At 55.8% G+C, this 26,859-nt stretch overlaps 2 protein-coding genes across 6 annotated transcripts; both read left to right on the top strand.

Moving 5' to 3' along the window:
- Window positions 1–25: 25 nt before the first annotated feature.
- SDHAF2 (succinate dehydrogenase complex assembly factor 2) lies at window positions 26–3,213 on the top strand. 2 transcript variants are annotated; one of them, XM_030560862.1, is made up of 4 exons: window positions 26–76; window positions 179–402; window positions 1,932–2,041; window positions 2,765–3,213. In XM_030560862.1, the coding sequence occupies exons 1-4, from the start codon at window positions 53–55 to the stop codon at window positions 2,893–2,895; spliced, it is 489 nt and encodes a 162-aa protein (XP_030416722.1). In that variant the 5' UTR covers window positions 26–52; the 3' UTR covers window positions 2,896–3,213. The 2 variants fall into 2 exon arrangements, with proteins under 2 accessions (XP_030416722.1, XP_030416721.1); XM_030560861.1 differs by having other exon boundaries at window positions 29–402.
- A 3,109-nt stretch (window positions 3,214–6,322) lies between these two features.
- On the top strand, window positions 6,323–26,603 carry PPP1R32 (protein phosphatase 1 regulatory subunit 32). Of its 4 annotated transcripts, XM_030560852.1 has the most exons (14): window positions 6,323–8,208; window positions 13,311–13,460; window positions 14,370–14,487; window positions 14,949–15,102; window positions 16,531–16,659; window positions 17,017–17,080; window positions 18,608–18,711; window positions 19,280–19,339; window positions 19,739–19,825; window positions 20,534–20,665; window positions 20,753–20,847; window positions 21,867–22,031; window positions 22,127–22,214; window positions 22,945–26,603. In XM_030560852.1, exons 2-13 carry the CDS (start codon window positions 13,355–13,357, stop codon window positions 22,212–22,214), a joined length of 1,302 nt encoding a protein of 433 aa, XP_030416712.1. In that variant the 5' UTR covers window positions 6,323–8,208; window positions 13,311–13,354; the 3' UTR covers window positions 22,945–26,603. The 4 variants fall into 4 exon arrangements, with proteins under 4 accessions (XP_030416712.1, XP_030416710.1, XP_030416709.1 ...); XM_030560850.1 differs by lacking the exon at window positions 6,323–8,208 and having other exon boundaries at window positions 12,958–13,460; window positions 23,203–26,603; XM_030560849.1 differs by lacking the exon at window positions 6,323–8,208 and having other exon boundaries at window positions 12,958–13,460.
- The last annotated feature ends 256 nt before the right edge of the window (window positions 26,604–26,859 follow it).

Below are 26,859 nucleotides of genomic sequence, written 5' to 3'. Positions count from 1 at the left end.
ACCATAGAGAGCAGGGGAGGGCGGAGTAGAGCGGCCGGGCCCAGGAAGCGCGATGGCGGCGGCGATGGGGCTGCGGGTGAGTGGGGCCGGTTTCTCCGGGGGAGGGGCGGAGCCTGGCGCCCGGCTCCCTGCGGCGGGTCCTAGTCCCGCCCCCCTCACGCGCCCCCTCTCTCGGCAGCTCCTGTCTCTCTCCCGGCGGGCTCTCCGCGCCCCCCGCCCGAGCTCGCTCCCCGCCCGGCGCGGCTGTCGGGGGGGCTCCCCGGCCGACTCGCGGAAGGACCTGCTGGAGATCCCCTTGCCCCCCTGGCAGGAGCGGCCCGGCGAGCCCCTGCAGGCCAAGAGAGCCCGGCTCCTGTACGAGAGCAGGAAGCGAGGCATGCTGGAGAACTGCCTGCTGCTCAGGTACGGGCGGCCTCCCCGGATCGGGCTGCTACGTTCCCTGGGTGGATTCTCTTCCTGCCTCCTTCTTGAGGAACGGGGCGGGCATGAGGGTCTCCGCCTCCCCAGCAGCTCTCCCGGCTCTCCTTAGCTCTGCCGGGCTACCCCGTTCCCCCACGGCGGGGAACCGAGGTTTCCCTTAGGTTCCAGGCCAGGTCCTGTGCTGTTCAGTGTCTGTAGTGATCTGCAGAGCGAGGTCACAAACGTAGAGAAGACACGAAGTTACTGAGGCCTTGGCTACACTGGCGCTTTACAGCCCTGCAATTTTCTCGCTCAGGAGTGTGAAAAAAACACCTCCCTGAGCTGCAAGATACAGCGTTGTAAAGCGCCAGTGTAAACAGTGCCGCAGCGCTGGGAGCGCGACTCCCAGCGCTGCAAGCTAAGCCCCATGAGGAGGTGGAGTACGTGCGGCGCTAGGAGATTTCTCTCCCAGTGCTGGGGCTGCGACCACACTCACATTGCAAAGTGCTGCTGCGGCAGCGCTTTGAAGTTTCAAGTGTAGCCATACCCTGAGATTAGTCAAGCTACAGGGGACTGTGTGGAACTTCAGCAGGACCGAGCCCAGCACCAGGAATGGGCAGCACCCTGGCAGGTGAAATTCAGTGCTAATAAAATATTTTAATGCTGTCCTATAAATAGGTAGTGCGGCCTCAGCTGGCTAATGCGTGATGTATTGTTGCCCCATCTCCAAAAGGGTATTGCCGAAAAGAGGTGGTTGAGAATGATCAAGAACATAAGAACAAGGGCCTGGAAAAACTCTCCTACAAAGAGAGAAATTAAAAACTGAGATTATTGTTTTAGAAAGGAGACAAATAAGAGGGGACATAAATTGGTAAAAGAATGACTGGTCTAGAAAAGCAAGGTTGGGAGTTTCTGTTCTCCCTGCCTCATAACAACAGGGCTGCCGGGGGGGGGAGGGTGGGCAAGTGGGGCAATTTGCCCCAGGCCCTGGCCCCCCAGGGGCTCCCATGAGAATATAGTATTCTGTAGCATTGCAACTTTTTTTATGGAAGGGGCCCCTGAAATTGCTTTGCCCCAGACCCCCTGAATTCTCTGGACAGCCCTGCATAACAAGCACAATGGGACAGTCAATTAAATAGAACACTGGGAAGTTCAGGACTGATAGAGGGGAATCCTTTTTCACACCATACATAATTAGCTTGTGGAACTCCCTACCACAAGAAGTCGGTGAGGTCAGGAACATGGTAAGGTTCCCAAGTGACGTGACATTTCTATGCATAGCTAAAATATCCAGAGTTATAATTAATGATAACAGATGGTGGCAGGGATATTAGAGCTCAGCTACAGGGTTAAGCTGATCTTTAACTACTAGAGACCTGGATGAGCCCTTCTTGGGGGTAGATTATCCCACACCTGCCTGCTGTTGGCACTGGCCAGAGTCATACAGGATGCTGGACTGGACGGACTCTGGCTCTGAGCCTGGCAGTTACTATGTTCCTCGTGCTTCCTGGTTTCTCTCTCGCCTCACTTAGCCTCTTTGCAAAGGAGAATCTGAACAGCATGACCGAGAGGCAGCTGAACCTCTATGACCGTCTGATCAACGAGCCCAGCAATGACTGGGATATTTACTACTGGGCAACAGGTACTGTATTGCAACAGGGCCCTCTTCGGGGGAGGCAGTGTGGTCTAGATGATAGAGCAGTGGGCTGGGGCTCAGGAGACGTGGGCTCTATTTCCAGGTTGGCTACAGGTCTGCTGGGTCATTTCCCCCTCCCCCTGCCTCAGTTTCCCCACCTACAAAATAGGGGTGATGATACTGATCTTTGTAAAATCTACAGGAGTAAAATCTTTGTAAAATCTTTGTAAAATCTACATAGCTCTCCTATGAAGAGATGGAGCAGAAAGCTTTCTGGGATGATGAGTGTATCTCAGCTCACCTGGGCTCCACACACAGCAATATACAATATGGGGATCAGAATAGCAACAGCAGTGACTCTTACTCAGAAAATGTCCAGGGCTTCCCAATCCTCATACTTCAAGGCACAGGATGATCATAAACTGAGGGCAGGAAGTAATTCCCCTGTACTGCACTAATTGAATGGGTGCAGGGTTTTACTCCCTCTGTATCCTAGAGCTGTTTGCTGCCATCTGAGATGGGTCTCACTAGGAGGAGTGGTTAGCTGCTCTGACCTGAGTTCCTATGGTGTTTAGTGAAGCAGACTTGAAAGAGGCATTACAACTTTTGAGGGATACGAGACTGGGTTCAGTGTGGCTCCTCATTGGCTGCACAAAGATGTGAAGCTGGTGACTTTGAGAAATGGGGGTGGGGATGCTGTGTCTCATCCTGTGTCCTTTCTGCCTGAAGAAGCAAAGCCCACCCCGGAGGTGTTTGAGAATGACGTCATGGTGATGCTGAGAGAGTTCACCAAGAACAAGAACAAGGAGCAGAGGCTGCGGCAGCCAGACCTGGAGTACCTCTTTGAGCCCTCACAGTGAGGCACCCTGTCTGCTCCGGGATCCTCGTCTCATCCCTAGCAGCAGTGGCTGAGGTGCCTACACCTATTTGGCAGCCTGCAGTGCTGCAGTCCTGGCTCCTGGAATCCTCCACTCGGTGGTTGCTTCTACCCGGGTTTCCAAACCCCACTGAATAAAGTTTCAAGCACTATCCCTGACCGTGATAATTTCTACGTGGATTTGTCCCACTGTTGTACAGGTGCAGCAGTCCACCTCAGAAGTGGCTGCATGTCAGTGGCACTGTATGTATATAGCTTGTAGAGCATCTTGGTGCAAGAGAAATAGAAGGTGATAGCATTATGACAGTGTGCTTTGATTCATTGTGTAATTCCTCTTGTTTGACCATGGGGGCCTCTCTGATGGCTACAGCCTCTCCATTAACCATTCGTTGTAAATCCTTGTGGCCAGGGCCCACCAATGGGTAAATTCAGTGTAAAGGGAGGGGCGGGAGGGGGGAGATAGACCCACCCAGCAGGAAGAGTATCCACCACTCATTCTTCTCCAGCCTCCTATTTAAATACACTTGCTCTAGGAAGGGAACAGCAATGCTCAATCCCTTGTGAGGTTAATGACTGATTATGTGCCCAACCAACCCTGCAGGCCGAAAACGGTTTGCTTAAACTGAGCTGTCATGGTATAATTCCCCAACCTGAACCTTAGCATCCAAAAGATGGGGTACCAGCATGAATTTCTCTAAGCTCAATTACCAGCTTAGTACTTGTAGTGCTGCCAGCAACCAGGGATTCCCGTGCCTGGTACACTCTGGTCCCCCCAAAACCTTGCCTGGGGACCCCCCAGACCCTCTGGATCTTAACACAAGGAAAGTAAACCCTTCCCCTCACCGTTGCCTCTCCCAGGTTTCCCCTCCCTGGGTTACCCTGAAAGATCACTGTGATTCAAACTCCTTGAATTTTAAAACAGAGAGGAAAATTCTCCTTCCCCTCTTCTTCACTCTCCCCCTCCCAGACTCTCCCTGAGAGAGAAAGTAATCCTAACACAGAGAAAATTAACCTTTCTCTCCCCCTTCCCTGCTTTCTCCCCACCAATTCACTGGTGAATCCAGACCCCGTCCCCTGGGGTCTCACCAGAATAAAAAAACAATCAGGTTCTTAAACAAGAAAAGCTTTTAACTAAAGAAAGAAAAAAACAGTACAAATTATCTTTGTAAATTTAAAATGGAATAGGTACAGGGTCTTTCAGCTATAGACACTGCGAATACTCTCCCAGCCTAAGTATACAAGTACAAATTAAAATCCTTTCAGCAAAATACAAATTTGAACTCCTTCCAGCCAAATACACATTTGCAAATATAGAAAACAAGCATAAGCCTAACTTTCCTTATCTACCTAGTACTCACTATTCTGAACTTATAAGAGCCTGTATCAGAGAGATTGGAGAGAAACCTGGTTGCACGTCTGGTCCCTCTGAGCCTCCAGAGTGAACAAGAACCAAATTCTAACAGCACACACAAAAACTTCCCTCCCTCAAGATTTGAAAGTATCCTGTCCCCTGATTGGTCCTCTGGTCAGGTGACAGTCAGGCTCACTGATCTTGTTAACCCTTTACAGGCAATAGAGATATGAAGTACTTTTGTTCTATTAACTTTTACTTATCCGTTTATGACATGAGCACTCTCCAACCTTTTCCAAGAGTGAATCCTGTGCAATTATTCTTTGTTGCAGAAGCACCTATGAGTTGCAGTCATGCGCCAGGCCCCCATTGTGCTGTGCCTGGGGTTGTGCAAAGACAGACCAGAAAGGCAGTTCCTGCCCCAAAGAGCTGCCTTTCTAGAGAGTGTGTCTCTTTGCCACTCCCCTCCCGCTGGTGTTCAGATTGTGTCCCTACAGCAATTGCTGCTATGGGAAAGATGCTAGGAGTGGTTTTGATGAGTTTAGCTTCATTTATTGCAGTGTATCAGCTGGAGAGGAGGAAGAGGAGGAGCCAATGCCATGTGAGCTGCCTGTTCTCAGCTACTCCTTGGACTGCAGTCCCAGGATGCACCTGGCCTGGCTGTCATCTCTCTCTCTCTCGTGTTATCGGTAAGGCCCTGTAAAATCATGGCTTCAGGGACTGCATGGAAATTGTGAAATTAGCCCAATATTTCCTCAGCTCTCGTCCACTCACGCCCCTTCTCTACCTACGCTACATTGATGACATCTTTATCATCTGGACCCATGGGAAGGAGTCTCTGGAAAAATTCCACCACGATTTCAACAGCTTCCACCCCACCATCAACCTCAGCCTGGACCAATTTACACGGGAGGTCCACTTCCTAGACACCACGGTGCAAATAAGTGATGGTCACATTACCACCACTCTATACCGAAAACCTACTGACGCTATGCCTACCTTTATGCCTCCAGCTTCCATCCCGGGCACATCACACGATCCATTGTTTACAGCCAAGCACTGAGGTACACCGCATCTGCTCTTACCCCTCAGACAGAGACCAACACCTACAAAATCTCCACCAAGCATTCTCAAAACTACAATACCCGCATGAGGAAATAAGGAAACAGATCAACAGAGCCAGACATATACCTAGAAGCCTCCTGCTGCAAGACAAACCCAAGAGAGAAACCAACAGGACTCCACTGGCCATCACATACAGTCCCCAGCTAAAACCCCTCCAACGCATCATCAGGGATCTACAACCCATCCTAGACAATGATCCCACACTTTCACAGGCCTTGGGTGGCAGGCCAGTCCTCGCCCACAGGCAACCTGCCAACCTGAAACATATTCTCACCGGTAACTGCACACCGCACCATAGGAACTCTAGCTCAGGAACCAATCCATGCAGCAAACCTCGATGCCAATATGCCCACATATCTACACCAGCGACACCATCACAGGACCTAACCAGATCAGCCACACCATCACCGGTTCATTCACCTGCATGTCCACCAATGTAATATACGCCATCATATGCCAGCAATGCCCCTCTGCTATGTACATCGGCCAAACTGGACAGTCGCTACGGAAAAGGATAAACGGACACAAATCAGATATTAGGCATGGCAATATACAAACACCTATAGGAGAACACTTCAACCTCCCTGGCCACACTATAGCAGACCTTAAGGTGGCCATCCTGAAGCAAAAAAACTTCAGGACCAGACTTCAAAGAGAAACTGCTGAGCTTCAGTTCATCTGCAAATTTGACACCATCAGCTCAGGATTAAACAAAGACTGTGAATGTCTTGCCAATTACAGAACCAGTTTCTCCTCCCTTGGTTTTCACACCTCAACTGCTAGAACAGGGCCTCATCCTTCCTGATTGAACTACCTCATTATCTCTAGCTTGCCTGCACATATATACCTGCCCTTGGAAATTTCCACTATGTGCATCTGACGAAGTGGGTATTCACCCACGGAAGCTCATGCTCCAAAATGTCTGTTAGTCTAAAAGGTGCCACAGGACTCTTTGCTGCTTTTACAGATCCAGACTAACACGGCTACCCCTCTGATACTAGCCCAATATTGTGATTTTTCCAATAAAGAGGGGAGACTAAAGTGGGGATGGAACAACTCAGTAATGGGGTGCAGGCTGGGCTGGTTTCACCAAATGACACTGTCCATCCAGCTCAGACTGTCATTAGAGCTGCCTGCCTGGCCAGCAGGGAGAGGGGAGCAGTGCTGACAGTGCTGCGGTTAGGAGACATGGCCCAGCAGCAGGCCCAGGGGAGACATGGCAAGGGCTGAGCCCAGGATCTGCCACTGGGTGCGTGAGATGGCGTGTTGGGGGCCCTGCCCCAGTGCTGGGGATTGGAGTGGAAAGATGGATTCCAGACTAACCTCCACTCTTTGCCAGGGCAGGGCCCCCTCATGCACCTGGTTGTGTGCCAAGTGCAGATCCTAGTCTCAGCTCCTGCAGATTTCCCCTAGGTCTGCCAGGGGCTGCTGTAAGTTGAGACAGCCCAGGGCTCCTAACCACTATGTGTTATCAGTGCCGTCCCCCTCTCCCCACCAGCCAGGCAGGGAGCAGCAGCTGCAGCCTAGACCGAAATGGGCTTGGACAGCTGATGCCATGTGGTGAAACAGCTGCACCGGTCCACCATCCTACCGTGCTCCCCAGGGTAGGACTGACCTGTTGCCTACCCCCATGAGTATCTGTGGCTTCAGGCAGGAGGTGGAAGCCAGGATGCCTGCTTCCACCGCCCCATGGGAAAAATTGCAGCAGTTTGGGGCAGGGAAAGGGGAGACTTGGCGGTTGTGCCTGTCCTGTGAAATTCAAACACTGAGCTGTGACAAACAACCTGCAATTTATGCAGGGCCTTAAATTACAGTGACCAGGCCTTCATTCCTCCTTTCTTTTTCTCTTCTCTCATCCTCCTTTCCTGCAAGCAGCCTCTGCAATGAGGAGACTGAAGGTGCTGGCCGGTGGTTGGCTTTCAGAGCCCTGGGATTGTGAAGGGAAGAGGTAGGGGCTGGCTCTGGATAGCTGGGGACAGTAGGTTTTTAAGTATCTCATTGCTACAGGGAAGGGGTGGGTCCTGTCATTTCATTGCAGGGCAGAGAAGTGGGCAGAAGACAGGACCTCTGATTGGTGGAAAGCGGGGATCAGGGACACACATAGCAACTGCTCTGTTCCTTTGAAGCTCTTAGGAAAGATTCCTAGCTCAGTGTCTTTGAGACTCAACAGGAGCTGTCCCAGGATCAAGGGGGATTAGCCTCAGCTACAGTACCAAGGAATGGCCGTGGGGTGTTGCTCCCTCCTGAATGCTGAAGGGCTGGGCGCTAAGCAAGGTGAAGGCTCCACTGGGTTTGCTACCCGATGGCTGGCCAATCCCTCCACCACTTGCTCTCAGCCAAGCACCCTGTGGCTGCATCTCCTCGCCCCTTGCTTTCTGTCTGCCTAATGCAATCGCCTCTTGCTTCAGCCGCAGCCCCACTGGCTTCTCTCCTTGCCTCTGTTGCCTCACAGTAATATTGGGACATGGTTCAGGAGGCGCTTGGGTAGTCTGGGCACCTGTGCCTGTGTAGTTCCCTCTGCGTGGCTCAGGGCCCATCCAGGCCAGATGTGCTGCCATCAGGCAGCAGGGCTGGAAATACCTACAGTCCTCGTCTGGGATGTTGGCCCGCTTTGTGAGTGCCTGTAAAGTGCTTTGAGATCCCCCTGCAGCCTGGGCCTCTGCTCCCTCCTGCTGGAAGCTGTCCTGTTTCTCCAGCTGGTTGCTATGCACCAGTTGCTAGGATACTGGCTGTGACTGGACAGGCCTGCACATTTCTCCAGCGAGCTCCTAACCTTGCCCAGCGCCTGCCAGGACCTTGCCAGAGCCTTGCCTGGGGCAGGTAGGGGGGGAGTGGGAGAAGGGTGTGGGATGGGCAGAGCTAGGAGGCGGCAGAGTGAGCGGGGGAAGCTGCCCGTGTGGTCCCTCTGTCCCCAGCACCCTCCCCAGCCCAGATAAGTGTGGCTCAGCCCTGTCCCTGCGGGATTGACCCTCAGCGCTGAGGGGGGACGGCCAGGGCTGGTGCAACCATTTAGGAGACCAAGGCGGTCGCCTAGGGCACTGGGATTTGGGGGGCGTCATTTTCTTCGGCAGCGACCGCGGCGGCCGGATCTTCGGCCGCCCCGGTCACCTCCAGCGTTTAGTTAAGCAGCCACGGCGTGCTCAGGGAGGGGGCGGGGCAGGGGTGAGCTGTTTCACTTCTCCTGTCCCCCAGGCTTGCGGCGCCAATCAGCTTAGGCTCCGCAAGCCTGGGAGGCGGGAGAAATGAAGCAGTAAAGGCGTGCTTGGGGTGCTCGTGCTCATGCGCAGAGCAGGGGTGAGCTGGGGCGGGGGGGTGCCTCAGGGTGGAGGGTTGGGGTGGGGAGCTGCTGCGGGGGGGGCCTCAGGGTGGAGTGGGGAAGCTGCCACAGGGGGAGGAGTACTTCAGGGCAGGGGCGCGGGCGGGGGTGCAAGGTGGAAGTTTCTCCTAGGGCGCGAAACATTCTTGCACCGGCCCTGGGGACGGCTGGCTCCATGGTCTCTCTGCTGAGCATGCCAACAGGAGGGGCAGCCAGTGGCAATAGCCATGATGGGTTTATACTGCTCACTGAGATCCCCAAAACCTCCTCCCTCAAGGATCTGAACAGCTGTCTACCAAGGTCTGCCTACGTGCAGCCTGGGGTCAGATGGGAGCCAGGGGAGGTGAAAGACCCAGAATTCCCTCCGTTGGGCCAGCCCGTGTCTCTGTTTATGGCCATTGGACTTGGCTGATGGTGGAAGAACGGGCTTTTGGCTCAGCCACATGTGCTGGAGCTGGGCTGGGTTCAGTGGCGTGGCATGGCCAAAACCGGCCCAGGGCTCTCCCTGGGATCTGCCTCTCTTGTTCCGCGATCTGCCCGATCACTGAACAGGGAAGAAGTCTCACCCCCTGATTTTGTACAGAACACTTTGTGATGCAGTCCCTCTAAGGGCCTCTGCCTCCGCCTGCAGCCAGCCTGGAATGATGGTTCTGAGAAGGGGCAATATCCCCATTCGTCTGCACCTGTTAATTCGGAAGCCGAACAATGCAGTGGCTGTTAACATTGTCAGTTCTTTCACTGTTTATCGAAGCAAATGAGAAAGAGGAGGGAGGATCAGATGATTGCCAGCTCTTTGGGGCAGGTCTTTTTGCTCGGTTTGTACAGCACCTACTGGGATTCCTAGACACTACAATAATACAAAGAATAATGATGGGGAATTTCATAACCTAGTGTGGGTAGCGCCTCCTGCCTGTGTCATGAGTGAAGGGGTGGAGCTTGGGTTGTGGGCAGAGCCTGGAAAAGTACCAACACATCTTATTCCTGTACTGACCCTTGGAACTCAGAGGTGGGTACAAGCGCCTGAGATACCCAGGCAGCAGCAGGAAGGCCAGGTGCCATGAAGGGGGTTCCAAAGAGGATGGATCTAGACTGTTCTTAGTGGTACCTGATGACAGAACAAGGAGCAATGGTCTCAAGTTGCAGTGGGGGAGGTTTAGGTTGGATATGAGGAAAAACTTTTTAACTAGGAGGGTGGCAAAGCACTTGAATGGGTTACCTAGGGAGGTGGTGGAATCTCCTTCCTTAGATATTTTTAAGGTCAAGCTTGACAAAGCCCTGTCTGGGATGATTTAGGGCTTGTCTACATCAGAAAGTTGCAGCGCTGGTGAGGGAGTTACAGCGCTGCAACTTTGAAGGTGTACACATCTGTAGGGCATCACCAGCGCTTGCAACTCCCTGTTTGCAGCGCTGGCCGTACTCCCGTTTTGTCTCGGGTGTAGAGGATCCAGCGCTGGTGATCCAGCGCTGGTAATCCAATGTAAACACTTACCAGCGCTTTTCTTGACCTCCGTGGAAGGAGGAAGCCTCTGGTAATCAAGCTGATCTCCTTTCCCGGTTTGCTCTCTCGTTCCCGGAACCCCGAGCAAGCAGGTCTCCTTCCCTGCGGTTTGCTGGGTGGCTCTGGGAACGCGAGAGCAAACCGCGGCGAAGCTGGTCTCCTTCCCTGGTTTGCTCTCTCGTTCCCGGAACCCCGAGCAAGCAGGTAAGGAGAACCGCTTGCTCGGCGGTTCGGGGAACGAGAGAGCAAACCGGGAAAGGAGACCAGCTTTGCCGCGGTTTGCTCTCTCCTTCCCGGAGCCACCCTGCAAACCGCAGGGAAGGAGACCTGCTTGCTCGGGGTTCCGGGAACGAGAGAGCAAGCCGGGGAAGGAGACCAGCTTCGCCGCGGTTTGCTCTCGCGTTCCCGGAGCCACCCTGCAAACCGCAGGGAAGGAGACCTGCTTGCTCGGGGTTTCGGGAACGCGAGAGCAAACCGCGGCGAAGCTGGTCTCCTTCCCCGGTTTGCTCTCTCGTTCCCGGAACCCCAAGCAAGCAGGTAAGGAGAACCGCTTGCTCGGCGGTTCGGGGAACGAGAGAGCAAACCGGGAAAGGAGACCAGCTTTGCCGCGGTTTGCTCTCTCGTTCCCGGAGCCACCCTGCAAACCGCAGGGAAGGAGACCTGCTTGCTCGGGGTTCCGGGAACGAGAGAGCAAGCCGGGGAAGGAGACCAGCTTCGCCGCGGTTTGCTCTCGCGTTCCCAGAGCCACCCTGCAAACCGCAGGGAAGGAGACCTGCTTGCTCGGGGTTCCGGGAACGAGAGAGCAAACCGCGGCGAAGCTGGTCTCCTTCCCCGGTTTGCTCTCGCGTTCCCGGAACCCCCCTTGAAGCCGCCCAACAGCGCTGCAGTGTGGCCACATCTAACACCACTTGCAGCGCTGGTTGCTGTAAGTGTGGCCACTCTGCAGCGCTGGCCCTATACAGCTGTACTAATACAGCTGTAACAACCAGCGCTGCAAAATTTTAGATGTAGACATGGCCTTAGTTGGGGTTGGTCCTGCTTTGAGCAGGGGGTTGGACTAGATGACCTTTTGAGGTCCCTTCCAACCCTGATATTCTGTGATTAAGTAGTTTGGATGGGCCTTCTCTGGGGCTTCTAGAGTTCGTAAGGACAGCTCCTCGGGCAGAGTACAGCAAGAAGATGCTCAGCATGTGCCACTTCTTTATGGGTGGGGGGTATGCGCATGTGCTCCTGTCATCTGAGCCTCTAGTTGTGCTGGGCCCGACCCTCTCTGGTAAGTTCCTGGACTGTCTGCAAACTCCAGTCTGGGGTTAGATCATCCTCTCTGTAGAGCCAGAGCCTCTTGCTAATCCCCAGCCTACACTGGGTAAAACTGCCCCAGAGGCGATTGGGTGGATAACCAGACTTGGGGGAGCTCCACCAACAGGTGCAGGGAGTTCTCTGCTGGGGAGCTGGAGCAGAAGGGCTCAGGGAGGGGGGAAGAGAAGCCGAAAAAGGAGTCTTGGGGGAGAGGAGGGAAAGCAAAATCCCCTGTAGGGCTATCACCTGGTAACTCTCTGGGTGACACTGTTAGTAGGTGACCCTCTGAACCCCTCAGTGCCAACTGGCAAAGGGTCCCCTATCCTGTAACAGCAATGTCTAACAGGCCTGACAAACTCGCTATGCCTAGCTGTCAGGGTATTTATCCAGAAATAGCATAGTGTAAGGTATCAAATGAAAGCTGGCATCATGATGGTCACTAATACCATTGTGAAATGTATGTACTGAGCATATAAATTAAGTGATGTGTACATCCTGGCACTGTGTCTTAAAGTCTGTAACCAGGCAGAGCTGATCCACAGGTTTCTGCCAGACAGGAGAGAAGATGTGTCTCTGTATCATGTAAATTAAGCCAAATCTGTCTATGACATACACAGGAGGATGCGAAGACACTGGAAACTAGACTGCAAGGCCTGTCCTGTCAGGGTTGCAAAGACAATGAACTTGCGGGTGGGGCTGGAGGTGGAGGTGGGGCATAAGGGAAAGGCAAAAGGACACCTTCAGTCAGGCAGCAAAAAGATCAGCACTTTTCCCATTAATGAAAGTTGGTTTCTGGCCTCCTGGACTAGTGATGCTGGGAGGTTGCCTCAGATGAGATTTTCACCTGTTAAAAGTTGTTTAGGCTCTAAGACACACATACCTTTGGTTTTATGTGTAACTCGCTGCTCTTATTACCCTTGCTCGGTAGCTCTTAAATCTTAACCTTTGTTAATAAACTTGCATTGGTTGTGCCAGTAAAGAGATGCCAGGGCTATGTCGTTATACTGGAGTAGCTACTTGGTTGACTCAAACAAGCTGGTGGGTGTATTGTTCCCTTGAGAGTAGTGAACATAGTAGTTACTGTGAAGGTTGAGTGTCAGGGGCTGGACACTATGGGGGGATGATTTTGAGGAATTTGTGGTGCACCAAGTGTTGCCCTTCAAGGCAAGCGGGGGCTGGCACAGCCCTGGGAGAGTGCTTGAGTGGCTGAAGGGCTGGTGGGGTCAGGACACCCAGATACCACCAAAAGTCTCCCTCTCACTGAGATGGGGGTAACACAGTGACTCATGGCCCTGGGCTCAGCCCAGTTCCCTATCATCTCCAGGCCTTGGCAGGATCATAGACTATCAGGGTTGGAAGGGACCTGAGGAGGTCATCTAGTCCATCCGCTTGCTCAAAGCAGGACTACTCCCCAGACAGATTTTTGCCCTGGATCCCTAAATGGCCCCCTCAAGGATTGAACTTACAACCCAGGGTTTAGCAGGCCAATGCTCAAACCACTGAGGTTCCTGGAGTCAGAACTGTGATGCTGGGATTCAGGGCTCTGGGCCCTTCCCCTGTCCCCAGGAGATCCAGGTCTCTGCGGTCCTTCCCTACCCTGGCTCTGGGGTCCACTGGCTTGCTGCCCCAGAAGGGCAATGGGCTCAGAGCTGGGCTTTGTCCTTGCCCCTGCTCTGACATCACAGTGCTGCTGGTATGACCTCACACTCCATTGCCAGGGAGACACCGGAGGAGCAGCTGAGCCGGGCAGGGCAGGTGGCAGTCTTCTCATCCCCATGCTCAGCTGTACCACGTCCTCTGTCTCTGTAGCCGCTGGGCAGCCTGGCCCCCGGAGATCCAGCCCTCCCTCCACCATGGGGCGCCTCCCTCTGGGCGGTGTCTCACCCTATGTGAGGACCAGCGCTGGTGGGAGCGTGGACCCTCTGAAGTTCTATGCCACCAGCTACGGCACGGCTTACGGTAAGGGCCCCGCAGGAAGTGTGCTGTGTGCAGGGCTGGCGCAACCCATTAGGCGACCTAAGTGGTTGCCTAGGGCACTGACATTTGGGGGGTGGTGACCGCGGCAGCCTGATGTTCAGCCGCCATGGTCGTCGGCAGTATTTTGGGGACGGGAACTTCCGCCGCCTCTGTTGGGGGTGCCATTTTGGGGGCAGAACCTTCCGCCGCCTAGGGCACCAAAAAAGCTGCCAGCGCTCCTGGCTGTGTGGCTGTGAAGGATTAGGGGAGGGGATGGTGAAGTCCATGCCAGCCCTGGAGCTGGTGTCCAGCAGGCCATGTGAATGACCTTCCCTGCATCTCTATGTGCTTGCAATCACTGACCCACTGGGCTCAAGGAGCCAGCCAGCAGCACTTCCCTCTCACCGTGCACCACTTACCCACAGTGCACTGCTGGCCTGACCCCAGCCTCAGTATCCCAGCAGGGCCAAGACCCTGGGCAGTTTCCCTAGCAAGGCCCCTGTGTCCCCAGCGCTAACCCACTAAGGACTGAATCCCCTTCACTGCTCCCCACTACGCTTGGCCCTGGCGCTGTCCGCAGTCACATAGACTTGAACTGCCTATCTGTGCTCTCTGGTCCCCTCTAGTGACCAGAGCCTGTATAGCCATGTATGAGTCCTGCCCTGGTGCCAGTCTAACAGACCTGCTGCTTCAGCTCAGGCTCACAAGTTTAATCCCTGGTCATGCGAGCTGCCAAGATGCCATTGCAATTTGGAGCTTGGGGATTGTCCTGGAAGAGCAAGTCCTTTCAAAAGCTCTAACAGCATTAGGGGGTCAGGAGGAGTCTCCCACCTGAGCAAGTGTCTCTCTCTCCACGAGCCCCCCCATTGCCTGTGTGGCTTATAGCTGCGATTCCCCTGCTCTCTTTGGCAGGGCAGGAGAGATTCCATCCTCGCGTTGGCCACCACTCAGGAGCTGGGTACAAATCCAATTACCGGCCTGTCGTCTTTTACAAGGCCAGCCTGGATCAAGTGGATAATCCAGCCGTGGGGTAGGCTGTACTTCAGGAGATGAGAAGGGCTGGGTACAATTGGGATTGTGTGCAGGGTGGGGACCATCCCATGGACTATAGACCCCTCTCCCACCCTGGGCGTTCATCCCAAGAGGACGGCCCTAGGAGTGTACCCCAGGTTCACAGGTCTCTCTCACTGCTCCCCTCTCACCCCTAGGGGAGGTGGGTATATCAGAGCAGAGCTGGGATCACGTTCAGGAAAGGGACTGTCCTGCAGTGTGGCCTAGTGGATGGAGCAACTTGCCTGAGTCTCAGGAGATCTGGGTTTTCTTCCCAGCTCTGTCACTGGCCGGCTTTGCCACCTTGGGCAAGTCACTTCCCCCACCTATGACTCCGTTTCCCCATCTGTAATGACCCTGATCTCCTTTCTAGAGCACTGTGAGATCTACCAAAGACCTAGCTATCATTATCCCACACTTGTTCTCTTCCTCCCGCTCCAGACATCTCCTTCAAGATAACTATGATACAGTGACCACCAAGCACTTCCGGCCCCTCCAGCTTCCCGATGGCAAGTACCCTCTGCCCTGGAGTGTCTACCAGCCAGGGAGTGGGTTTGTTCGAGACAAGCCCATTTCCTTCCCCACCACCAAAGCCGTAAGTGTCTAGTAAGCCCTGGCTCTGTGCCTGGCCAGCTCATGGATCACGACCCTGTCCACTATGCGTTTGCCATTGGCAATGCAGCCTGGTGACATTGTGGCTAGAAGATTGTGTAGATGGTACGTTCCATCCCAGAGCTACTGCTAGATTGCGGGGCTGGGGGCAGAGAGAGCCTTAACTCTTGAATAGTTATAAACAATGCAACCCTTTTATTTTATTAACTACATGCAACAAGGAAAATGGAACTTACAAAATTAGCTTTGGTTGTATTCATCTGTCGTCTCTTGTCTTAGATCATCAGGTCTTTGGGATAGAGCTCATCTTGATTTTGTGTCTGTACAGCACCTAGCACCTTTGGGTATGTCTACACTGCACACAAAGCCCAAGTTCTGACTCAGGTTTGAGCCCAATTCCCCCTTCCATCCACACACACATTGGTCTGACTCAGGTCAGCAAGCACCCAAGAGCCAGGTCGTAGGACCCTGCTAGACTTTGACTTGGGGCCAAGCCCTGGCATTTTGCAGTGTGGACTCAAACTTAAGCCACAGACCCGAGTCAGGAGGTCTGCATAGTGTAGTATGGACACATTAGCCCAGCTATGAGACCCTGGTCCAGTGATTGTATGCTCAGGTTTACAATGCCATGTGGACACTCCAGTGCAGGCTTGGAAACACAGAGCCCACAAGCCTGGGTCCCACAGACCCGGGTTTACAGTGCAGTGCAGACGCAGGGCCTGGTCAGTGACTGCAGCTCCTGCATGCTACCACAACACAAATAATAAACAATAGCACACTTTGGTTCTGTTCAGATGGGAATGTAAATAACCTGACGGTGTTAACGAGCATCCACAGGCCTTGAAAGTGCTGCAGTCTGTCTCCTGAGCGCAGGCTCCGTCAGGGAGCAGGTCCAATTGGCTTGATGTGACCCCAGAGGCGGGGTTACCCAGTGACTGCTTGGTGGCCTATGTGAAATGAGGAGTTTGCGGGGAGGTCTCAGTCTGGATTGGACAGGTGCCCCTGCTACATGCAGCGCCCGCACAGCTGGGGTGGGTTGGCAGCTTCAGCAGATAGGGCAAGGACTGAATGGGCATGAAGTCTGCCCTGCCCTCTCCCCCTTAGAGTGGGGAGCAGCGGTGGGGCGTTGGGGCTTGCACTGCAGCTGGGAGCATCCAGAGACAGTCAGCAGCCGGGGGTGCTGATTTAACACACGTACAGGGGTCTGCGCACTTGCGATGTTCCTTCCCTCCTTGAACACTCCCCATCACATCCTGCAGCAAAGGTCCATATAAGCCATTCCTCAGCTCTGATCACGCTCCTGTGGGGATATAGAGGCTCAGCAGTGCCCTGTGCAGCCTTGCCCATCCTGGCTGAGTGGGGACCTGGCGCGTTGCTGCCACGGGACTCACCAGAGTGGCTCACTCTGCAGGTTAAGAAAGTCCACTTCGATACACGGGACCAGGGGCCGCGAGCCATCACAGGGCTGGAGCCCAGACAACTCCCCGTCCTGCACAAGCCACAGGGGAAAGGCTCCGTTGAGGGGGAGAACGCCAGACATGTAAGTGCAGCACCGGCTCTCCCTGGGCCTTGACCCGCTGCTGGCACCAGAGCAAAGGAGATGGAATTGGGAGCCACCCAACACGTCTTGGGCATTGCAGCAAAGCAAGAGGGCAGCCCTAGTGTGCCTGCGTGCTGGAGTGAAGGGGAGATACCCCGGCACCAGACCAGAGGGTTCCTGCCAGGGCAGGCAGGGGAGATGGGTGAGGGTCTTCTACCAGGGTGTGTGAGAGCCCTGGGTGGGTGTCTTCTGGCAGGATGGGTACTAGGCTGAGGAGGTGGGTAGAAGCCTACTGGCAGGCTGAGTGCAAGGCTGATTTCCTCCCCCGGTTCACTCGCTCTCGTCTGCTCCTTGCAGGGCCCTCTGTACATGTCCACAGAGTACAACTCCAAGTTCCGCTTCGACATTCCTGGCCAGCCAGGTACGGTACTTCCTTGAGCCCCTCGCACCCTCCTGAGCCATGTCCTGGGGCAGCCAACCAGGCCTTTGCCATAGGCCCACTCATAGGAGCTACACCTGTACCCATGCCAATTCCCAGCCATCTCCCCTGTCTAAGCAGCACTGGGCCTAGCCAGGGCTTGGAAAGGCACACCGGGTACTCTGTAATGAGCCAGTGCCTCAGCCTGGGGCCAAGGGGCATTGTGCTGCTGGAGGATGCTGTCTCTTGGCTGAGACAGGAAGCCAAGGTCCTGACAGCTTGTGGTTATTAAAGGTCCCCTGGGACTTGTGCTAAGAGCAGGACTTTTAACCCGTTTCCCAGCCAAATTCCAGTTCAGGCACTTACCTTCTGCCTCCCTAAATTCCCCTGGCAGTTTCAATTGGCCGCGCTCTTTGTTTCCCCTGCCTATCCTACATCGTTGTGTCATGTCGCTGTGAGCTGGTAAGCACGTTCCAGCCCAGAGGTGGCTGCATTGCAGTGGTGGGGAAGTGGTCCCATGTCTTAGTGGAAACCCCTTTACGGTCTGTTGGATGGAAAGTGCTATGTACAAGATGACTTGCTATTCTCATCCGGCAGCCCCTCTCTGTTCCCTGCCTGGGAGCACAACACCCTGTCACTCTAGCCTTAAGGGGTGGGGTCTCCCTGCTGATGAGCTGTCTGACCCTGGGGAAGTAGGTAGGGGGAGTTACTGGAACCTCTAACACGAAGGGAACCCTAGGTGAACTGTGCTTTCTACTGGCTAGAACCGTCTGGGAATGGTAAGGGGTGTGGGGTTCCCAGGGCAGGAGGAGCATGGGGAGCTCTCTGAATTGGCCCCCTGATCATGAGCCATTCTGGGGTTCCCAGTTCCTGTCTCCTGCACAGACCATGCCAGCTGCACAACTTCACCCCTGTCATTCATGTGGTTCTTTGTCCTTATGATTGCTCTCGCCTCCATGCAGCCACCTCTGCTGAGGTCACCCTTCAGGCTGGCAGCGTCAGAGCAGGGTTCCACGCTCAGCCCCCTATCCACCTGCACCACTACACCACAGCCAGAGCCCAGGCTCACTTGCTGTTTCTCCGGATCTTTCCTCCCCTTCCAATGTGAGCTGGTCCCACCGTCATCACGGCCCAGCTTATCTGAACCCATTGGTTTGTCCGGCGATCATTTCCCCTCTGGTACTCTCAGCTTCCGTGTGTGCCGCATTTTTCATTCAACCCGCAGCCCAGTTAAGTGTGAGGCTAATGCAGACGCAAGCCGGGCTTGCCCTATGGGAGGCCCTGTCTCCCTCTAGTGGCTAGACCAAATGGAGGTTAGTGAGCCAGCTCCCGTCTTCATTAACAGTACTGATCCTTCTGCTCTGGCCAGAGAGGCTGGTGGTTTTAGAGACAGAGGTCGGAGGTTTGATTCCCAAGGTGCAGCATTACATGACTTCAGGGGCTTAGATATGTTGGTTGTTGCCCTGCTCTGTTAGACTCCCTCTGGGAATGTGGGTGACCGTGTACTCCCCCGCCTCGTCTCCGTTACAGATTTCTTACAGAGGAAGACGATAGGAGCCAAGGAGGAGACGGGATTCACTGAGGGCACCCAGTGGAACCCCATTACAATCCTGCCATCTCCTCCGGGAGAGCCAGTAGGTGCTGGGCCCTGGCGCGCTTCCCCGGAGGTCATCTCTGCGCTGGACTGAGTGGAGCACAGCACCCCCTTTGGACCTGGGGTGACCCAGCTGTGCAGGCCCACACTTACCCAGGAGCCTATGCAGCTTGCCACCCCGCCCCTGGTTTCCCAGCCACTCCAGTGGGTTTCTCTTCCCCTCGCCCCTTTTGTTCGAAACCGTCTCTGAGCGGCAGCTGGGGTGAGGCTGAAGGCTCCTGTGCCCCATCAGGGCTGCCCTGGAACACATGCCAAAGCTGTTTGGGGCCCAGCATCCCAAACACCATCCCCCCCTTACACACACACACAGCTCAGCTACATGGGGGAAGAGAGGGGAGGTCGTCCCCAGCCTGGCATCAGCCCTACCAGCCTGGGGCCCCCATGTCATGGGCCAGCTCCATACACCGGCAGATTCCTTGGTAAGGTCTCAAGGGATCCCCCTTAGATCCCAAGGGGAGGAGCTGGCCAGGCCTGGCCCAGCCTGTCTGGGGAATCCTGGGCCCATCCTGCATCGGGAAGGGGCCTACTGCCAAGTGTTTCCCTTGCAGAGGAGCCAACCTGGCATCAGCATCACCAAGACGGACTTCCTGCCCAGCGCTCTCCTCCATGTAAGAGGGGCCGGGAGCAGGGGAGAAGGAGGAGCAGAGGGAGGATGGCAAAGGATGGGAGAGGTGGGAGGGTCACCCAGAGATGGGGGGCAGGATGGGCAGAATGGGGGAGTCACCCAGAGACTAAGTGGAGAGAGCAGATTAGGGTCTTTCCTGGGCTATAGCTCCATGCCAGGGAAGCCATTTGGGGTGCCCCTCCCAGGATCCTGTAATAGGTGGCCAAGCCCCAGTGCTTGGGGGGCTTCCAGTTCAATCAGGGCCTGAGAACCTGCAGAGGCCGGGCTGTGACACCCTCTGCCCTGCTCCCCCATTCAGGCGAGCTGGGTGGCTGCAAAGTCCTTGGGATGGGGGAGGTGACACTTTGCCCTTGGCTGCATCATTTTGTCCCACTCCTGTCAGGGCGATGAGTTCCTGCCCGTTCTGTCGAAGGGCTCTGCGCAAGAGACGGGATTCAGCCGGGACAAACACAACGGCCTCAGTGCCATGGTGAGTGACTGCCTGCCCCACCCCATCCTGCCTGCCCCCTCCAGTCCACTGGCATCCTGCCTGCACCCCCCATCCTGCTTCCAATCTGCCCCTGCCTGCCTGCCTCCTCCATTCCAGTGGCACACCCCATCCTGCCTGCACCCCCCATCCCACCTCCAATCTGCCCCTGGATGCCTGCCCCCTCCAACTCATTAGCACCCCCCATCCTGCCTGCACTCCCCATCCCACCTCCAATCTGCCCCCCCGTCTGCCTCCTTCAACCCACTGGCACCCCCCATCCTGCCTGCACCCCCCATCCTATCTCCAATCTGCCCCTGCCTGCCTGCCTCCCCCAATCCACTGGCACCCCTATCCTGCTTGCACCCCCATCCTGCCTCCAATCTCCCCCGCCTGCCTGCCTGCCCCCTTCATTCCACTGGCACCCCCATCCTGCCTGCATCCCCCATCCCGCCTCCAATCTGCCCCCGCCTGCCTGCCTGCCCCCTCCATTCCCCTGGCACCCCCCATCTTGTGCCCCCTCCATCCCACCTCCAATCTGCCCCGGCCTCCCTGCCTGCCCCCTCCATTCCACTGGCACCCCCCATTCTGCCTTCAGTTCTCCCTGCGTGCCTGCATCCTCCTCTCTGCCTGTAACCTGTCTGTGTGCTGTCTCCTCCCTCCCCATCTGTGACTGCACCTCCATTCACCTGGTCTCCTCCTGCCCCCCAGGGCCTGCTGCATGCAGCACCCCAGCCTGGGGTCGAGGGGTCAGGGCCCCTGAGCCACACTCAGTTCCGAGGGCTCCAGAGGCCCCTGCAGACCCAGACCAATCTGCTGGGCCGGGAGTACGTGGGGAACAAGGTGAGTGTCAGCACGGCCTGTGCTGCCTGCCCAGCATCCCGCAGGTCCCCTCAGGCCTGGCCAGCTTAGCCCTGTGTCCCCCCACAGGAACTCTCCGGATTCAGCATCAACAACAAGAAATATGTGACATCCCCCTACGACCCAGACTTGCCCAACAAGTACCTGAGCAGCTACAACTCCAAGTGAGTCTGAAATACTGCCACCTCCTGCCCCTGGGGGAGCTCTACCTGCCTCCCCCAGCCCATCCTGCCCCAGGGGGAGCTCTACCTGCCTCCCCACAGTCCAACCTGCCTCTGGGGGAGCTCTACCTGCCTCCCCCAGCCTGTCCTGCCCCGGGGGGAGCTCTACCCTGCTCCCCCAGCCCATCCTGCCCCAGGGGGAGCTCTACCCTGTCTCCCCCCGCCCGTCCTGCCTCTATGGGGAGCTCTGCCCTGCCTCCCCCAGCCTGTCTTGCCCCGGGGGGAGCTCTACCTGCCTCCCCCAGCCCATCCTGTCCCAGGGGGAGCTCTACCCTGCCTCCCCCAGCCCGTCCTGCCCCGGGGGAGCTCTACCCTGCCTCCCCCAGCCCGTCCTGCCCCGGGGGGAGCTCTACCCTGTCTCCCCCCGCCCGTCCTGCCTCTATGGGGAGCTCTACCCTGCTTCCCCCAGCCCGTCCTGCCCCAGGGGGAGCTCTTCCTGCCTCCCCACAGTCCAACCTGCCTCTGGGGGGAGCTCTACCTGCCTCCCCCAGCCCTTCCTGTCCCAGGGGAAGCTCTACCCTGCCTCCCCCAGCCCATCCTGCCCCTGGGGGAGCTCTACCCTTCCTCCCCCAGTCCATTCTGCCCCTAGGGGGATCTCTACCTGCCTCCCCCAGCCCGTCCTGCCCCGGGGGGAGCTCTACCCTGTCTCCCCCAGCCCGTCCTGCCTCTGTGGGGAGCTCTACCCTGCCTCCCACAGCCCGTCTTGCCCCAGGGGGAGCTCTACCCTGCCTCCCCCAGCCCGTCCTACCCCTGGGGGAGCTCTACCCTGCCTTTCCCAGCGCTCTCCCCTCTTTCCATGTGCATACCCTGTCTGTCTCTTGGTCTGAGTGGGAGTGCCCTGACTAGGTGTGTGTGTGGGAAGGAAGCAAAGGGGGTTGCCCGGCCTGTGGGGAGGGGGCTGGACAGCTGACAGACCCAGCAGAACGCAGCGCTCTTTAACCCTGTTTCCTCCCCTCTGGCAGATTTTATGACAACACCCTCAAGGGCGTGGACCGTGAAGGATGGACCCATGGAGGAATCCAGCCCCAACAGCCGGGTGGCTTCGCCACTAACAACCACGTCACTGGACTGGGCAGTGACCCCAATGCCACGGAGACCCTGAGACGGGTCCACCCCCATGTTGGCAGGTGAGGCTGGCCGTCTCCCACTGCCCTCCACCTTGCTCCTGACACCCTCCTGCCACTCCTCTTCCCTCTGTGACGCTCTCCCCTTCTGCTTCCAGGACGATCACAATGGTGGACCCGTTCTATCGCGACACTCCTCATGACAACCGCTTCTTTGCTCTCTACCAAACCGCCGTACCTGAGTAGGTAAGGGGCCTGCGTGGGCTTGCTGGGCACCTCCCAGGGCAGCGGGGCTGGGATTGCGCTGCCACCCAGCTATGCAGTGGAGCACCAGGGCACGCACCCATCAGAGACCTAGCCAGTCAGCTGTGAGCACTCAGTTCTGGTGCCAGGGATGACTCCAGGCCCCAGCACACCAAGCGCGTGCTTGGGGCGGCAAGCCGTGGGGAGCGCTCTGCTGGCGCCATGAGGACAGCAGGCAGGCTGCCTTCCACGGCTTGCCTGCGGAGGGTCCACTGGTCCCGCGGCTTCGGTCCGCTGGTCCTGCGGCTTAGGAGGACCTCCGAAGCCGCCGGACCAGCGGACCCTTCGCAGGCAAATTGCTGGAGGCAGCCTGCCTGCCGTGCTTGGGGTGGCAAAATCCCTAGAGCCGCCCCTGCGTGGTGCTGGAGCTGATGAGGTCAGGTGTCAGGATCTGCTGGGCCTGGATCAGGCTTTCTGCTCCTTCCAGGGCACAGCTCATGGCATTTCCCTTCAGGGGATGCTGGGAAGGGAGTCCCAGGCCCTTATGAAGAGTGGGGAGCACGACTGCTGTGGGCTAGACTGCCAATCCTCATCCCTGTCCTTTCCCCAGCCTTCGAGGAGGTGGTATGCGTTCCCTGGGGCCACTCCACATTCTCCATTCTCCTCTTGGGGTGTCTTCCCACACTTTGCCAGATTTCAAGCACCACTTTGCCTCTTCTTTGCTGTCTTGTAGGTCTGTGCCTCCACCCCGCAGGAGCTGGTCTCCTCTGGCGAGGCAGGGATTCCAGGGCTGGTCTCCCCCAGTGAGGCAGAGGCTTCAGCATCTCCCAAAGGACTTTACTTTTCCAAGGATATAAAGAGAAGTCATCACCCAGTGCAGGCTCATTGGTTCTCAGTGGCCTAGTTGCCAGCCCCCTTCCCCTTAGATCTCATAGACCTCTCCTGCTCTTCCCCATGGCCCCCATAAACTTCTCCTTCTCCTCTTCCCCAGGGATACCAGCGCGCCTTTCCACTCCCATCCCCTGCTGTTCTCACAGGGGAGCCCTCTGCTGTGACAGCTGACCCCAGCTCTCACTCCACGCATGGTGGCACCCATGTGCTGCTATGGGAGTCCGCAGTTCCATTCTCCTGGCATTTGGGCCCCATCCCTCACAGTGCTGAGCAGTGGGAGAGGAGGGTGCCTGGCACCACACAGGATCAAGCCCTTTGACTCAAGACGGGAAGCTGGGCCCTGTGTGTGCAGCAGTGAATGGAGTTAACCATTAGACATGTGCTGCAGCCACCTGGGCTACCCCAGCTCACCACAGGGTCTCTGCAGGGCCTGGCACCGTCCCTGCAGGGCCCTGGGGCTGTTATCAGGAGGCCTAGGGCTGTTCTCGTGGGGCCTGGGGGACTTGTAGCTTTCACTGGCACCAGGGTTGCCTTGATTTGGCCATTAAATCATCGCCATCAATGGAACAAGGCTCATTTACAGCAGTGGAGGAGCTGGTGATTTGTTCTTCAAATATAGCCCTGTTGCTAGGGCCACCCAAGACCCAGTGGAGGCTGCTGAGCTCTGGAGACGGGGGACTGAACCTGCCCTGCAGAGGCACGTTTGGATCCAGTAAGGCTAAGTCACGCTGTAATGTCCCCCTGCCTGCTCGGCAGAGTCTTCACTCAACGGCTGCTCTCCAGACTTAAATCCAGGGCCCTGCACTGACTCCAGCTGAGTAACTCTGGGTTGCTTGGCAGGATCCCCCTCTGCCTGGCTGTTTCTCTTTTCCAGCTCAATTGCAGTGCTGCTGCTGATGGTGGAGGCAGCTGTGTGGTGACGCTGCCTGGCTCAGGTGCCCCAGCATGGCGATAATGCCATCCCGCTCATGCACGTGTGTTAGGAACCGACTGGTGAGCTTTTCCTTGTACCCTGAAAGGAGCAGCATTTGGCCCAGCGGCACTGTGGCCGTACCCAGATGGGAGAGGGGTAATAGCAGAGCGATGGGCTGGAATTGTCTCTTCAACTGCCAGCTGGTAACTGTTAATAGACAGTCTGACACACCACTGCGTTTCCTCCTGGTCCTGTCACATGGTGCATCTACACACGCATTTAATGAATCTCTTCCTACTGCTCCACTCCCCATCCCAAACAGCTGGTAGCTCGATTCCCACACCCTCAGCATGTTCCACATTCATCAGCACCGCATGGGGTGATGTACAGGTAATAGGATCTTTTCCCGTGCCCCATAACCTACTGTACGGTGTAGTGCACACACACACACAGAGTAGTCTCCACACTCCCAGCATGGTGTGATGGCACACACAGAAAGCAGAGTCTACAGACACTCAGCATGCTGTGACATATATATATATATACTCGCACTACATTCCCTGCATCATGTGATGCACTCACGTACCAAAGGATCTCCACATTCCCAGCATGGTGCGGTGTACATGTGCCCACACAGTCGGAGCTCCACATTTCCAACATTATGTGATAAACGCAAAGACAGAGTAGGGTTTCCAGCCTCCCAGCATGGTGTAATGTTATACAGATACACAGTGGGGGTCTCTATTCCCGGTATGGTGCTATGCTCGCACACACACAGGTAGGGTCTCCACACTCCCAGCATGGTGTGATGCCTGCACATGCAATAGGGTCTTGAGGCTCCCAGCTTGGCATGATGCACACATGCACAGTGGGATCTCCCTGCGTGGGGTGATACAAGGCGTAGGTCTTTTTCCCTGCTTGGCTGCAATGCACACCCTCTGCACTCCTGCCCTTGGTCTCAGTTTCCGCCCCAAACCATGATATCTCCCTCTTTCCAGCTCTCATGTTTCTCTCTGGAGGGTAGTTTCATTTCCTAGTGCATGTTCCATGAGCTCGTGGGGGGCCTCTGACTTTGACAGCAACGAGCACAATCAGTGATACCAAACAAGCTGGCTTCATGTTGCAGGTAACACTACCAGGCTGCAGCTCTGTTTTCCAGCACACTTGAGCCTGCTGACACCTGATTCCCCCCGCACACTCTGCAGGGGAAAAGCTGGCTGGGGGCTGTAGCTTTGCCCAGCAATCCTGCTACATCTCACAGCTTCTCTGGCTACAGCTCACTCGGAGCCTTGAATTAACACATGTGACACTAGATATTAAAGGAGACTGCAAGTGGGAGGTGAATTCTGAGTGACTGTGTGTGTATGTGTGTCATGGCCTGCATCATGTTGGTAGTGTGTGCAGTAGTATTTAGAGATGGGTAAATACTATTGGTTCCATCAGCCATAGCCCCTCCTGCACACCTGGGCTAGATTCTCCCCCATAACTGCATCTAGTTTCTATGTCCCAAGTGGCCAGCTTTCCACAATCTGATGGATCTCACAGCTGGGAACATTTTCCTGGTAGGCAGCCTAATTTTTCCCTCATCCCATTACTTCTACTTCCCCTCCCTCCTTCCGCCCACATCCCCACCCCCAAGAATTCCTCCATCAGCTTGACATGCTGCAGGGACTGCAGGACTGCCATATTCTCCACTGCCGCCTGGCTTAACCAGGCAGGATGGAGTTCACTCCTTTAATCTCTCCTCATAAACCAGCCCTTCCAACCCAGCTGGTTCTTTTTGTTATGCTTCTCTGACCTCCCTTAAGCCTCTGTGGTGATGTGGGAGCCCAACCTGAGTACAGCTGGTCTGTCAGCAGAGCCAGATAGCTGGATCTCCCTGCCCTTATGAGGATCATGATAATAGGTCAGAAGCATTATCCCTATTTTACAGATGGGAAAAATGAGGCATCCAGCAGGCCAGAGCTGGGAATAGAACTGAGGTCTCCTGAGTTCTAGTTCAGTGCCCTGTCCACTACCTTTGTCTGTATAGCACAGAATCACACTGGTTTTTATTTTTTTATTTTTGCTGTCCTATCACATCTAATGTCCTGTCCCTTATAACTCAGATCTCTGCCTTAGCCTACTGCCTGCTGGATTTCTCGTTCCTATTGTGCATCTATCTATGGGATTATATTTCTCCAGCTGGATTAGCTGCACTTTCCCAAAATGGGTCTCCCTGTGCTGCTTGCATTTGTGTTTGAGTGCATAGCAGTTCTGGATCTGATTCTGTGTGTGTGTGTGTGTGTCTGCCTGCCTGCCTGCGTGAATCCCATGCTGGTGTGCATGTTTGTGTGTATGCCTGTACACGGCAGGTGATTCCAGAGAATGATGATGCTCTAGGTAATTGACCATTGTTTCATGGCTGTTCAGAGCACCAGCAATGCCCTAGCACAGGGGAGGGCAAACTCTGGCCCGTGGGTCGGATCCAGTCAGTCAGGGCTTTCAGTCTGGCCCACGGGATTGTCAGCCTCGTGGTGCAGCAGGGTTAAGGCAGGCTCCCTGCCTACCCTGGCCCTGCGCCACTCCTGGAAGCAGCCAGCACCACATTCCCTGTGGCCTCTACGGGAGAGGTGGGGCAGAGGGCTCTGTGTGCTGCCCTCGCCTGCAGGCACCGCCCCCTGCAACTCCCATTGGCCAGGAATGGGGAACTGCGGCCAATAGGAACTTCGGGGGTGGTACCCACAGACAAGGGCAGTGTGTGGCGGAGCCACCTGCCCCACCCCCACCCCCAGGAGCTGTTGCTGGATATGATGGCCACTTCCAGGGGCCAGGACAGGCAGAGAGCCTGCCTTAGCCCCGCTT

Source organism: Gopherus evgoodei, chromosome 4 (assembly GCF_007399415.2).
Source record: "Gopherus evgoodei ecotype Sinaloan lineage chromosome 4, rGopEvg1_v1.p, whole genome shotgun sequence".
NCBI classification, from domain to species: domain Eukaryota; kingdom Metazoa; phylum Chordata; order Testudines; family Testudinidae; genus Gopherus; species Gopherus evgoodei.
The sequence above is the reverse complement of the archived record's forward strand: the minus strand, read 5'-3'. Positions and strand labels throughout refer to the sequence as shown.